This window comes from Spinacia oleracea, chromosome 1 (genome assembly GCF_020520425.1).
Source record: "Spinacia oleracea cultivar Varoflay chromosome 1, BTI_SOV_V1, whole genome shotgun sequence".
NCBI lineage: Eukaryota > Viridiplantae > Streptophyta > Magnoliopsida > Caryophyllales > Amaranthaceae > Spinacia > Spinacia oleracea.
This window is the reverse complement of record NC_079487.1, coordinates 42,520,836-42,535,818: the sequence shown is the minus strand read 5'-3', so window position 1 is coordinate 42,535,818 and position 14,983 is coordinate 42,520,836. Positions and strand designations below refer to the sequence as shown.

The following is a 14,983-nucleotide window of genomic DNA, read 5'->3' as shown; positions in this document are numbered from 1 at the left end:
GGCGATTTTGTATTAAAAGAAGTCCGCGCACCTACTGCAGACCCTCGAGGAAAATTCTGGCCTAACTGGACAGGACCGTATTTTGTAAAGACCATCCTACCTGGCGGAGCAGTCCAACTAGCTGACATAGATGGAGCGGAATTCGCTAACCTCACGAACTTAGACCAAACTAAAAAAGTACCATATTTAATAAAATTCAGTCCAGAGTTAAGGCATCTAATAAAACACATTAAGACTTATAAGAAAACATTATGCGCATTACTCTAAGCAAACGGCATAAAACTCGATAAGGTAGAAAAAGTGAAGGACAAAACTTTAACGCCCAGGACTGGGCGCTGTTATTTTTCACGCCCAGGCCTGGGCGCCGATATTTCCTTCGCCCTTGGTCGGGCGTCATTCTCTCTTGCCACCTACCCTCCCGCTTCTGCAAGTGTTCGTACTCCTTTTTCTAACCCTCAAAAGAGCCACGAACACTTGGGGGGGGGGGGGGGGGGGGGGAAGCAGACGTGTAATGAACACCCTTTCAAAAATTTTCTCAAAAGCTAGAACTACGCGCGACCTAATTCTGACAAGATACGTAGGCAATCCTTCTCAAGGATTCGGTCCAATAAAAATTAAAAAAATAATAAAGTCATGCAACGCATCAAGAAGAAAAGATATTGCAAAGGGCACTCTACCCTAACCCATGCACGGGCAAGACCAAATAGAATGAAAAAAAAAAAAACAAAGCCACAAGAATTTCCAGGAACAAGCCCAACAAAGGAGTATGGCACGAATCGGCAAAAAACAAAAAAATAGTGAACATGCATATGTAATACCCCAAGTAGTCGGTTAGTCTAAAAATATGTGTGCACTCTTATATGAACTCATTATTTTTACGAAAGTCTTTTCCTTTTCAAAATTCGTCGTTGGTTTAGAAAGCTAATATTGCTATAATATGTTAAAACAAAGCCCACGGAAGGCTCAAAACATTCTTGCACCAAAAATCGCAAAAAAAATATATATATACACGCGGAATACAAGAATGAATATGTACAAAACAGGAGGTAAGCCTAAGACTCGTCATCGGCTCCATGTCTCCAAGCCTCGCCGGTCCATCCACTCCACTCCCCGTGGTATGAGGGCCCCCAGCCAGAGTCACCCCAAAAATGAGGTTGTGACTGCAACTCGGGGCTAGGCTCTCGGGCCACCGACACGGAACGTCGCCTACGCTCCGGCTCGGACCTCTCCCCGGAAGAACTCACCCCCGCGTCGGAACGGCGATGCCGTAGGGGCGAGTGTCGCGCCCTCTCTCTCTCACGACCGTGTCCCCCGCCCGAGGGACTCGCGTCGTCGGCCCCGGCACGTCCAGCCGCCGTCTACAAAAAAGGACAAAAAAGAGAGTGAATAACCGAAAGCCAAACAAAAGGTACAGATCAAAAGAAAAAAGAGGGCACATTACCCGAGTAGAGTGGGGGCTCCTGCAAGAAAGTGCAGACCGAGCTCGAACCAACGCGGACTTCAACCGGTTGATCACCCCCACCATCGCATTGGTCGTACGGGCCGGAACCTGAAACAGGAATGTTAGTAAAAAAGAAAGAAAAAATATAAGAAGAGTACACAAATAAAAGGTGCATACCGCCTGTACTCCCTCAGGGAGCGGAGCATGGAAAACCCGGTCTTCCGGGAAAGTCTCCACAATCTCGGATCCACTCTCTCCGGTATACGAGATCCGAGCATCGGGAAGCACCCATCCCCCCAACGAAGGGTCTGGACACTCCTGCACAAAACACAGTAGGCATAAACACATGGGCACGAGCATGAAAACACTAAAATCAATACGAAGAGAGGAGGCAACTTACAGCGCCAGGCTCCGGGAGACGAAGAGAATCCTGGATAAACTGGTAATAGCTAGCTCCCTCTATCACCAACTCCGTCGCCGGCACGCCAGTCCTCGAGTGGACCCTCCACGACTCTCCTATCGAGCGAGTAGACAGCATGGTCGCAGGCGGAGGCCTGGGCACCGAAAAAGCCCCGACCGTCTGCATACGTACCCGCTCTCCCAGGTACCAGACAGGGTCCCGGTGGCCAACGAACAAGACCCGCATCTGGCTCAGGGCATAATTATCCCCGACCGAAGCATGGGTACCCCTAAAAGAGAGCCATGGGGTCCAAACCACCTGTTTTTGTACAAACGCAGTCAGATCTCGCACATAGAAAATAAAAAAGAATGACGAAATACGAGATAGAGGATAAGATTTTGTACATGCTCAGGGTTCCCGTCCCGGATAAGATCCCACACGGTATCGGGCGGTGGACGCACTGTCAGCTTCTTCTTCCAACCCCAACGGCGACCGGCAGGGAACTCCAAAGGCCTCTACCCCTTTCGGGGAGCCAGCCAAGGTAAGTGCTCAAAGGCCCACAGCTGCAAAAAGAAAAGGACAATAAAACATTAAAAAAAAGAGGCCCGGTAAAAGCGAGAAAATAAAAGAAAGTCTAGGCACATACCTCGATCAAACGCGGCACTCCCGCTAATGTAATTACAAAGTGACGTCTACTCGGGTCCGAGTCGCGCACCGACAAACTCATCTGGCCGACAAGCGTCGCATAGCCCAAATCGCCCCAGTGATAGTCACCCAGTGTAGACACGTCCTCCACCATGCCTATCCACCTCGGGTCAAAGGTGTCAGTCGGACCCGATAGAAAAGTGGAAGTAATAAAATGGAGGTAGAACAGCCGAGCCTGTCTCGAAGGCGACTCCTCTACCCCATGCTCCAAAGCCCACATCAGGTCAGCGAAAGGTATCCCACGGGGCTGGTACGAAGGTAATCTACTACCCATCCACGAGCCCAGGAGCCTGGTACCCTCAGCAACAGTCGGCGATGGGCCATCCGACCTCAGACGAACGGGGTTCCCTGTAAAGGTCAACCCCGTCAAAGCCGTGTAGTCCTTAGGAGTGATCGTCATCTCGCCCCAAGGAAAATGGAAGGTGTTGGTGGTATCCCACCACCACCTCATAAACGACCGCAGAAAGGACAGGGAAATGTTAAGCCGCAGTATCTCCCAGAAGGTCTCAACCACCGGAAACAGTGAGCTCGCCCTCACCAAGGCCTGGGCATCCGAGCTTAGGTAGCTAAAAACGGTCTCACTCGTCGCTGCGCCATAGCCGCGAACCGTAGTCTCTCTCCTCGCGTGAAGGCGGGAAGTCACGTGGTGCTCTAGGTCGTAGTGCAGATCACGACCGTCGTAGAGCTCAGGGCCCACCCATAGGGGACCCGCGCCAGTAGACTGACGCGTCATGCCACGCTCCTCGTGGCCACCAGGATGGGGTAACGACTCGTCAGACATGCTGATCAACAATACAACAAGGCATTATACCTTTGACAAAATCGGCACTCACACCGATCCTTAAAAAAGAGTGCATTTCACTCATGAAATGGAGTCATACAATTTTTGTTCCCTAAAAACATGATACTAAGTTCATACTTAGAAAAATTCCCTAAGTAAAAATTAACTCCAGCAAAATAAAAATTCTTCCATAATTTGTCACCCATGAATTATGAGGAACGCAAGCAATATACCAAGAACACCTACATTATAAGAAAAAACTAGGGTCGTAGGTATACTTGGGGGCTAGCATGAAAATGCCCAAATTCAACAAAAATCAACATACTTGCAAAAATTAACATGCACAAACTAATTAACATGTTATGTGGAACATTTCCAACTATCTAATTGAAGGAAAGGGGCACAAAATCAAAAAACCCCAAATCAATTTCATGCACAAAAATACTTGACAAAAATACTGAAATTGACAAAAAAGCTCAAAATTACTGAAAATTACTTACGTTGGGAAGATTAGGAAGTGATTTGGAGTAGAATTCGTGAAGAAAAGTGAAGGAAACGAGCAAAAATCAGTAGAAAGAAGTGAAGAGTTTGAGCGAAAATGGTGGAAATGGGAAAGGAAGGAGACGGTCCGCGTATTTAAAGACCAGCCCCCCCTTCGCATTTTCAACGCCCAACTCTGGGCGTTAGAAATTCTCGCGCCCACAGTTGGGCGCTGAAAATGCTTCCCAGACAGCGAGTCGGGCACGCGTACTCCCCTATTTTGTGTAAGATATCCGTTATCTTGATATTTCTTCCCCAAAAAAAAAAGGTATTTTGAAAAAAAAAAAAAAAATTGTTAAACAAAAATATACACAGTGTGGACCCACTTATAGGACACATCTAATCAGGAAATATTACGACCCACCAACAGGTTGTAATCACAAAAGCCCTTCTACATAGGCAAAATAAGAAATTCAAAATGGGCTCGCCCACCCTCAGCCGGCGGGGTCTGCGTCAGTAGCCGCGCAGGTCCTCAGTTTTCGAAAGAAATAAAGTCTTCAAATTTAAAATAGGCTCGCCATCTTCAGCCGGCGGGGTCTACGTCACTAACCGCGTAGGTCCTTATTTTCAAAAAAGCAAAACAAATTTCAAATTAGATTCGTCCACTTCTGTCGGACGGGGTGTCCACCCTTAGCGGACAAGGTTCGCCATCTTTAGCCGGCGGGGTCTACGTCACAAATCGCGTAGGTCCTTATTTTCAAATTTCAAAAACAGATTCGTCCACTTCTATCGGACGGCGTGTCCACCCTTAGCGGACAGGCTCGCCATCTTTAGCCGGCGGGGTCTGCGCCATTAAACCGCACAGGTCCTTAGTCGCTGCGGTGATAACTTTTGCTGGATTTTCCTTCGTTTTCTGTCCTATAAAAACAAGGGTGCTGGATTTTCCTTCGTTTTACGTCCTATAAAAACAAGGGTGCTGGATTTTCCTTCGTTTTACGTCCTATAAAAACAAGGGGGTTTTCTCGTTTAGCTAGCCCTGAAAATGAGAATCTTTACAAAACGTTTTTACCTCGTGATTGGGCTTGGCCAGGCCCAATTACACTTTACAGCTTTGATTTCGAAAAACTCTGTAGCTACTCCCAATGACAAAGTAAGGGAGTTTCTACGCACCTTTAGATCCTTCCAATGAAAAAGTGAGGAAGTTTCTATACTATCAGTTGACAAGTCCCAATGACACGTGAGGGATATGTCATCATTTCAAGTGATGACCCTTAAGTCAAATGTTATCACTCGGGGGCTCGTGAGACCCTCGCAAAACAGGTCACAATACACCATGGCTTGTGTGACGCACTCCGTCTAATACTTTGACCATCGTCTTACTCCAAGACTCAGTCAAAGTGGGGGCTAACTGTAGACACCTACTTTTGTCCCCATTCCCGCAAGGGAAAGGTTCGATGATGAAAACATAAATCTCCACTTGACAACGCATCTCCTATAAAATAAATGAATCTCAATTCCCCTTTTCATTTCACCCGAAACCTGCTATTTATGAAAACCTGCTAAAAACAGTAACTGCCGTAAAAGGTAGCTTCTAAAAGTGGCAAATCATAAAAGATAGAAACCTGTCAGAATTAGGTGTTGCATTCCAACATAAATCCTAAATGAGATAGAAAACTGCGAGAATCCTATTCCTTATATGATTCGGAAATAAGAGTTACGTATTAATTGAAATCCTAACGAGCCTAGAGTTCGTAACGGGCCCAGACGCATTCCGTCACAAAATTGGTACGCGCTAAAAGACTCGAATTAATCTCAAACTCTACGGATTTCAGGAATCCGAATCTGACTAAAGAAAACAGCCCAGACCCTATTTTCAACGCCTGGCTCTGGGCGCCGAAATCTTCGGCGCCCAGGCCTGGGCGCTGAAAATACCTGGGTACGTGTTTTTTCCTAATTCTTTGTGGATTAGAACTCTGCAATTCTATCTTTCCACGAACTCTTCCCTATAAATAGGCCCCTAAATTCGACGTGAAAAGAACACACACAACACATAACTATATTCTGAGTATTGACTCCAACCCTTAGCTTAAGCCTCTCGCTGCGAAATTGTTCACGCGTTCTGTCGCAATCGATCCATAAATCGAACAGAACGTATCCTGTCCCATAATTGAGATTCGTTAAATAAAAAGGAGAAATAGCAAAGTCAAAGTGGTTAGTTTTCTGAGAACCGTGACGCACCTCTCAAGGGTGCGTCGTAATGTGTCCCTTTTCGATGATTTAACTGCTTTCCTCGCCCTTTTTATGAACTGTTAAACTAACCTAATCTGATTGTTCTATCACGCCTAACAAATATAATATTTTTGGGAAATCGGATTATCATGCTAGGTCCCTTAATGCTATTTAAATCAGATAATCACGATCGAATTAGTATTATATGTTGCATATTGCTAAAATCAACTCAGATTAGTTTAATAGTTAACGCATGTTCCTTCAATGATTTATGCTGAGCTAGTAAGGATATCCTGCCTCTGGAGTTATCGACGAGCGAAGTACTCCTCTCGGTAGTTACAGTCCCCCGAACCCTCAATCTCTACCTTGTGGGTGTATATTGATAGATCCCCACACCAGGGATCACAAGGGAACCTACGGCCGTCGTGGTTAAACATAATTTCACTCCCTTTATGTCACGTTAACCGGGTTTTGTCAGTTTTTCTCATTGTCATTAAAAACTGAATGGCGACTCCTATATTACTAGTCAATTGGGTGTATACTCACATGGAATCCAATTACACTTGATTGAATAAAAAGAATCGTCACACCCACGAGGGACGAGGTCACGCATTAGCCTCGTGCTTTTTCGACCCCCTCACAATAGCCACTTGAACTTGAACTGTTGGAACTTGTACTTTTGAATTGTTTTGAACTTGTATCTGCTTCGGCATGGATAGCCTAGGCGTTGATGTAGAACTCGTATACCTGCTTCGGCGTGGGTACCCTAGGCGTTGGTGTAGGAATTTGTATCTTGAACTAGAGATCCACTGGGGATTGTTGTTTCGAATACTTTGCATAGGCCAGCGTAGGATAGCCCCCAGTTTAGAATTTTGACACTTTGTATGCTACTTGATTTAGTATGCCTCGTCACACCCGGAGGAAACTCGCTGAATCATCTGTGGTTCGAGCTGCCGAGGAAGATTCTTCGGATGATGAAGCGGTTACAATAAAAGCGCCAGGCGGGGGTATGGTTCCCTGAGATGCGCCCGCTTTCCCTAGTACTGGTTGGATCCCTTCCGACCTGGTGTTTCGGCCGGATTGGCACTTGTCTCAGCGGCCTCGCGCTGGCATGGTGAGTCTTGTACTGTGTTTTGGGTTTGTACTTTGTAATTTTATAGGTCTTGAGCTAACTCGTTCACCTGTGGGCCGATGGAAAGTCGTTCCGTACTTTGGGCACAAAAGTTGGTTTCAGTAGTAAAGAAGATTTTGTAAAATTTGCTCATTTCGGCAAGATGAGCAAAACGAAGTTTAAATGAGCAAAAAAAACTCAAATGAGCAAAAAAAAATTCAAATGAGTAAAAAAATATTTAAATGAGCAAAAATTTCAAATGAGCAAATCTGATCTTGTAACACCCTAATAATTCCTTGCTTTTATAAAATCATTTTCCAACTTAAAATAAAGGAATTACTAAAGTATTACCGCCACCGTGATAACGGTTAAGGCTATTACCAGAATTACGCAGCGGAATTTAATGTCAACTAACTTTTAAAAACATAATAAATGAAATATCGAGGCCTCCTACAATTCGGAACCATAATGGCCCAAAACCAAAACATAAATAGTTCAAACATTTCAAACATAATTAAAGTATTATTAAATAGTTTCAAAGTATACGAAAACATGCAACTCTCTCGATCATCCCAAGCCACATGATTCCGATCTACCAACCTGCTATATTATTCTACTCCCCATCAATGCAAGTGCAAATGATAGATCATCATAGGGTCATTAAGGTAAAGGCCATGACCAAAACACACAAAGCACGTAGTCAGCAAAAGCTGAGTACTTACAAGCATAGAGTGAGTGAAACTAAAACATGCATCACTCACTAAGTACTAATCAACATGCAAAATCCATATAATAATAAACAATCAATCATGAATACAAGACTCGACTCTTGACTCGACTCTTGACTCACAATTCAATTAGAATAAGCTTTGAACGGGCCAAAAGAAAGTTCCATAAAGGAAAAGGTGATGGGAGCCAACCATACACCAAATAATAAATAATAAAATCGGACCATACCGAGTGTCGGGCCATACCGACGGAATTCCTGCGCATATTATAAATGAAACAACGTCTTGTATCATTAGTAGGAGTACGAGCTTTCCGGCAAGACTCCCCCCCATTGTTCATACTCAAGGTATATACGTTCCAAGAGTTTTGAAGCTTGTTCCGGTTGCACTTTACGTTTATTAATATTTTATTTGAAGGCGAACTCAACACTCAACAATATACACACATACAATTAATAAACGACAACCAAAACAATCTCATTTTAATGCTTTAAGACTTGTGATCAACCAAGCAAGACTCTTGTGAAATTACTACCATGTTCCTCCTCACCAAAGTGAGACTCCACATCATGCACATTAACATGAGGGGTTGTGCCCTTGCACGACAAATCCTAATTCATTTCATACATAATACTCCCAACTGAACCCTACATGTGCGGTGGCTTACATGAGCTAACCCTTCACATGTGGTAAAATAAACAGTACAACGAGGTACGAATAATTGGCTCAAAGTATGCTAGACAACCCGTACCATAGCATACAATTAAATGATCATCCCTTGCATGTGAAACAAACCATACATGCATAAATATTGAACAACATGATTGACAATGAAATCCATACTCATAATAATCTCAACATGCTTGTTCAACCAACAATTCAATAATTCCAATAACATTAATCCACATGATCGTTCACCAAAGCATATATGAATCCACATAATATAATTCAGATCATCAACAATCATGTAATGTCATTGACAAAAGGTGTGGTCGCCCTAGACTTGTACGTACCTTGAATACCTAAGCGTAGGGGCCACTTTGCAATAACGAGCACTCAACTAGAAATAACCTCCAATCCAGCCTGTAGCACGGAACAATCACGAACAATCAAGAATTGAATTACGAACACGAACAACACACACACACACACACGTCCGTGTGTGGGTGCGCGCACGGCAAGGCGACGAACAAAGGGGCAGGGCAGCGCGCGCGGGCTGGCGCAGCGTGCGAGTGAGAGGGGCGAGCAAGGGTGTGCGCTGAGCACACAAGCAAGGGGACGAGCAAGGTGTGCGCGAGCACACGAGCAACAACAAGGGACGGCAGCAGCGCAGGGAACGAGTGCTCGCTGCGGGCTGCGGGCAAGAGAAGAGAGACGAGAGGGAGTGTGGGCGAGAGACAAGCACGAGGGCACGAGGCCGAGGGCGTGCAGCACGAGGGCACGAGGCCGAGGGCGTGCAGCACGAGGGCACGAGGCCGAGGGCGTGCAGCACGAGGGCACGAGGCCGAGGGCGTGCAGCACGAGGGCACAAGGCCGTGCGGTGCAGCACGAGTGGGCGTGAGGCCGATTGGGCGTGAGGCCGAGCAAAGAGATGGAGAGGAGAGAGGAAGAGTGATGGGAAAGCAAAGCAAAATAGGGTTTATGAATTTTAGGGGCTCATTTAATGATGAGGAGTCCTATTTATAGGCTCCTTATTTTTAATGGGCTAGGCTTAGGAAAATAGGATTGGGCTTAGCAATTAAATGATTGGGCTAGCCAAGAGTTTGGAATTAAATTCTTTTAATTGGGCTCGTTTAATAAAACGAATTGGACTTTTCATTTAAAACCTGAAGCCTTTAAAAATCATTTGCAACCCATTTAATTTTCCGACTCAAGAATTAAATTCGTTTCGTAATTAATTAAAATAATAAATATTCTAATTAATTAAAATACATTTAAATAAAATACATTTAAATATTATTTAAATGCGAATTAATCGTAAAATGCTTTATAAATATAATAAAATATACTTATAAATATTATAAAAATACGAGGTATTACAGATCTTGACCGACCACGTGGATGCTCCGGATTCCTTCTCATTCTTCTTATTTTAAGGTGTTTTTTCATTTGAGTGTAAATCTCTCTCTCTCTCTCTCTCTCTATATATATATATATATATATATATATATATTATATATATATATATTATATATATATATATATTATATATATATATATTAGATTTGGATTGTAAAGTGATTAGTGCGATTTCAGGAGTTTAGCTTTTCAATAAAAATACTTAAGTTGGAAAAATATAAAGAAGATATCATTTTCTTTTGGAATTTGAATAGTATCCATAGCCGTAACCATACCCGTGCCCTCGATCTATCCAAAATTTTGGATATGGTATTGATTTGATAACCATATCAGTTATACTACTCTATTTTCTGAATTGGGTATATAACATGATTTCAGGTTTATAAGTAATTTTGTTTGACCCACTTTTTAACACTTGTTTTACATTGTTTGGGTATTGTCGTATAATAATACATTTCAGTGTTATTTATTTATTTATTTATTAACTTTTGTAGGTTAAGAGTGTAATACATTTTTTTGAAAATTTTATATGAAAATCAAAAAAATATTTTGCTATTTTTCTTTACGGAGTTTCCTTAATAGCTTACTACGTATATTATAGAAACAGTAATATCAAAAAAAAACTGTGATAATATTTTTTTTATCCTTATCATAATACATGAAATCATAATTTATTTTTTCATATATATACTTTTATTATATTAAATTAAAGGAAAGGATAAGAAAAAAAAATCAGAAAATCGAATATTTTAAAAGATTCTTAAATTTTTTTTTTTTTAAAAAAATACTAAGGACTCACCAAGACGTGACACGTGTCATTCCTCATGTATTTTTTACGGAGTAGTATATACTCCTAGTAAATACATACTCAGGTTGGAAAATATGTTCAATGTATTTGTCTTGTTGGTTTTAAAACTAGACAACACAATAAATATAGGAAGAAAAGTTCAATTCACTAAACACATAGAACGGAGATAATTATTTACATCAATTATTTTTTAATACAAAGCTCCTTGCACATCTACGAGTAATTCTATGCAATGTAGTCGGTAACTCGGTAAGTGTGCAAGTAAGAAGAAGGTAAAATGAAAAACGCTAGTGTTTTCATTGAACGAAATCTACCCCTTTTGATTTATATTTTTGGACGGAACAAATTCTTAAAAATAAAATTCTGGAAGATAAAAGTTTAGAAAAGAAATTAGTATAGGACCCGTGCGATGCACGGTTTATATATTTTAACTTTAAGTGCAAAGTTAATTTAATTTAGAAAAAAGAAACATGTATAGAAAAATACGTAGATTATTTTATTCTTTTTCACGCATTACCCATGATTTCATATTAGGTATAGTTATCATCCTATACTATGAGAGATGTCAATTCTAAACCTGAACCGTTGAACCCGTCGGGTTGGTTCGATCGTTTAGAACCCAAACCGTTAATAACTCGCGAGCTGGAACCCAAAACCAGATCCGATTATATTCAACCCGAACCGACCGAAAAATATTAACCCAATTAGATTTGAAACCCGATAACAAACCATTCCAGCAACAACCAGAACGGAATGGATCTGAAACCCGTTAATAACCCAATCCGCTTAAATCCGAACCGTTGAACCCGAGGAAAACCCATTGACAACCCGAACTGTTTTAACCCGTAACCCGCTTAATCGAACCATTTACAACCCGTAACTCGTTTGATTCGAATCGTTTACAAACCATAAACCGTTTAATCCCATTACCGATTTTAAATTCTTAACCCTTATAAAGTTAGTTATTGGCTTTGTCCCAATTTAACAATTTAACATCCCTATATTCGATAAATAATCAACTTTTAGCCTGCACATCCGCACCCGTCTATTATTCTCATCCATACCCCCTCCATCAATGATAGGAATGATTTTCATCCCTTCCAATCCCCGTTTTGAGAGGTGCAAAATAAAATGCATCCCCTCTTCATCACCCTCCCCCGTGTATCCACACCCGCCTCAAACCCACCCCTAGCCTCAACTTTTTTTTTTGTAAGACAGTTTTGAATTTTAAAACTCTATTCTAGAGTATTTGACAATTCTTTTGTTTGATTAGAATAATTAAGTAAATAAGCAAAAATTATAATAGGAAAGTTTTTAGTAAATTTTTTATATATTCATAACTAACGTGGTAGAACCTTTAGTAAGTGTTAGTTATGCATATTATATTTGGTAAAAAACAATGAACCATTTGATATTACGATTCTCGGCCCGTATTTTCGGAATATACTATTTGCGTGAGATTATACGGCTGTAAAATATTTGTTGTTATAAATTATTGTTAAGTTTAATTATCTATACTATATATTAAAAGGCGTTTCCGAACAAGTTTATGTGCCACGTGACGCTCTGTTTGTGATTATTTCTTTTCACGTAAACTTCATATATTTAAAAATGTAGCATGTGTAAGACTCGAACCCACGACCTCACGTTTAAATACCATTGAGCTATAACACATTGTATGCCATCATTGTAAAAAAAAATATACTAATAAATGTAATAAAAAGGAACTGATTAATAATATTTTCAAATACAAAGTAAGAATAATATAAATGTTACTAATGCAGTAACCCGGAGCATCGCCCGGACCTAAAAACTAGTTTATATTAAAGGAGAGGTGAATCAATGAGTGATATTTGTCATCACTACATTGATTTCCACTCTTTTAGTATAATTTTTTATATTATAAGATAATCAAATAAAAAACAACACTTGTCAGCACCATGTAATAGATTTGGAGTTTGAGGGGAAAATAACGTATTGTGTATTAAACTATTTATACGTAATTATAAGAATCTTTAAAAATGAAAATCTTAGTAAGTTATATTTTTATGTTATATTTTAAGATGTTTATTATCAACACAATCTAAAGATTTATAATGCCAATCAATAATATTTTCTTTGTGCATATTTTTCCTTAAATAAAACAAACAAATTTTGACTAATATTTTTAATTATTTTTTATATTAAAAGAGAGGCGAATCATGGAGTGACATTTGTTATCATCACATTGATTTCCTCTCTTTTAGTATATTATATAGATATATAGATAGATTGTAAGTTATTTACTTATTTAGGGGAAAAAAACATTTCAACTAAAAAAAATAAGTTGCCAATATCTTTTCAAAAATACCTATAAATAGTACTCCTCCGTATCATGTTTCAACATACTCCGTATGTTTTCTTATTTATCCTCTAGATGATTTAAATCTTCTTCACATATATTTTGCATCTATAATAAACTAGTTTAGTAACCTACAATCTTGGAACCTCCTCTCCACTTCTTGCTGAAGCAATAGCTCTTCGTAATGGTCTTCTATTAGCCATCGAAAATAACATACGACATATTTTCATTGTGGGGGATAATTTATTAATCATAAATATTTTGCAAGGAAAAACGCAATGCCCGTGGAAGATACAGGTATTAATGAATGATGTCAAACAACTACTGAATCATTTCGACAATATTTATTCCCGCCACGTTTACAGGGAAGCTAATTGTGCAACAGATTATGTTGCCGCCTTAGGTCACAGACGCACCTAGAAATTGATCCATACGTAGATAGTAAATTTTCTTATTTTATATCTTTAGATAAGTTAGGATATATTCTTGAGAGAAGACTATCCTAACTTTTACTGTATCTTTCCTTTCCAAAAAAAATAAAAAAAAATAAACTAGTTTAGTAAAAAAATTTATCAAAAATACTATGTATTACATTATTATTATTATTATTATTATTAGAAATTAGATACGTACTAACTAGTTTTAGGCTAGTTCGATGCACGAGTATTATTTTTAGTAGATTAAATAATTGGATGTTTATATAGAAATTGAAAGGACAATTTACTAAGTTGTGGATTTTTGATGAATCGAGATTTAAAAAATGTTAAAGAACGTTCAGTTATAAATCTAGAGAAGGTTGTGAAAGATTTCATTATTTTAAAAACGCAAATTTGTGAGGAAATACCTTTTAAAATTTATTTCCCGAAAACTTGGCTTTTTGGTCGGAATCATGTAATAATATTAATATATAAGGTGATTTTTCACAAAAAAAAGTTTAAAGTTTTTTTTAACAAAAAATGTATTGTAGAAGGTCTTTTCCACAATTTTTCCTTAAAATAAAAGGAATTTTTAAGAGGGTGTCACGTGGTATACAATTTGAACAACATGCTTGACATAATTCAACGATTATAAAAGTCCATAACATGATAGTTCAACAGAATCTATAAAGCATAATTCAATTCATAACATGCTCGTTCACATAGATTCAATAATAATAATCACATGCTTGTCTACACATCAAACATGAATTCCCAACATATAAGTTCACATGATTCGCATTCAATACACTTCACAAAGTCCTCAAGGGATGGGTGGCCACCCTTATCTTATACATACTTGGAATACCTAAGTACGGGGGCCAATGTGCGAATCACGACCACTACTAGAAAAATCGGATACAGGGGCAAGTCATAATTGCCTCTAAAAATAGGGATTTAGCCTCTAATGGGTTTTTGAAGCAAAAAAGTGGATGCCTCTAATAAGTCCGTCGCTAATTATTGGTTGCCTCTAAAGGCCCCTTTTGAGGCAACACAATGTGTTGCTTCTAAAATCCCATATATTTAGAGGCAACCATATATCCTTGCCTCAAAATATAATTAGAGGCAACTCCATATTATTGCCTCAAAATATAATTAGAGGCATCCATTTATACTTGCCTCAAAATATAATTAGAGGCAACAATATATCTTTGCCTCAAAATATAATTAGAAGCAACCACGTATTATTGCCTCGAAATATAATTAGAGGCATCTGTATATTCTTGTCACAAAATACAATTAGAGGCTACATATATCCTTGCATCAAAATATATTTAGAGGCAATAGTAAAAGTTGATTCTAAAGACACTATACATTTAGGGGCAGCCATATGGTTTTGCCTCGAAATATAATTAGAGGCAGTATAAACGGTTGTTTCTAAAACGACGTATATTTAGGGGCAAC

At 39.6% G+C, this 14,983-nt stretch overlaps 1 protein-coding gene and 1 long non-coding RNA gene across 2 annotated transcripts; both read right to left on the bottom strand.

The window, feature by feature from the left end:
* Positions 1-598: 598 nt before the first annotated feature.
* Positions 599-4,570, bottom strand: LOC130465845 (uncharacterized). Its single transcript, XM_056834676.1, has 6 exons — positions 2,488-4,570; positions 2,246-2,404; positions 1,842-2,159; positions 1,619-1,759; positions 1,442-1,549; positions 599-1,358 (listed from the first exon to the last, which is right to left on the bottom strand). The coding sequence occupies exons 3-6, from the start codon at positions 2,085-2,087 to the stop codon at positions 1,053-1,055; spliced, it is 801 nt and encodes a 266-aa protein (XP_056690654.1). The 5' UTR covers positions 2,088-2,159; positions 2,246-2,404; positions 2,488-4,570; the 3' UTR covers positions 599-1,052.
* Positions 4,571-7,562: 2,992 nt separating this feature from the next.
* LOC130465844 (uncharacterized) lies at positions 7,563-9,154 on the bottom strand. Its single transcript, XR_008925863.1, has 2 exons — positions 8,889-9,154; positions 7,563-7,760 (listed from the first exon to the last, which is right to left on the bottom strand). It is a non-coding gene; the product is annotated as an uncharacterized lncRNA (long non-coding RNA).
* Between the last annotated feature and the right edge of the window lie 5,829 nt (positions 9,155-14,983).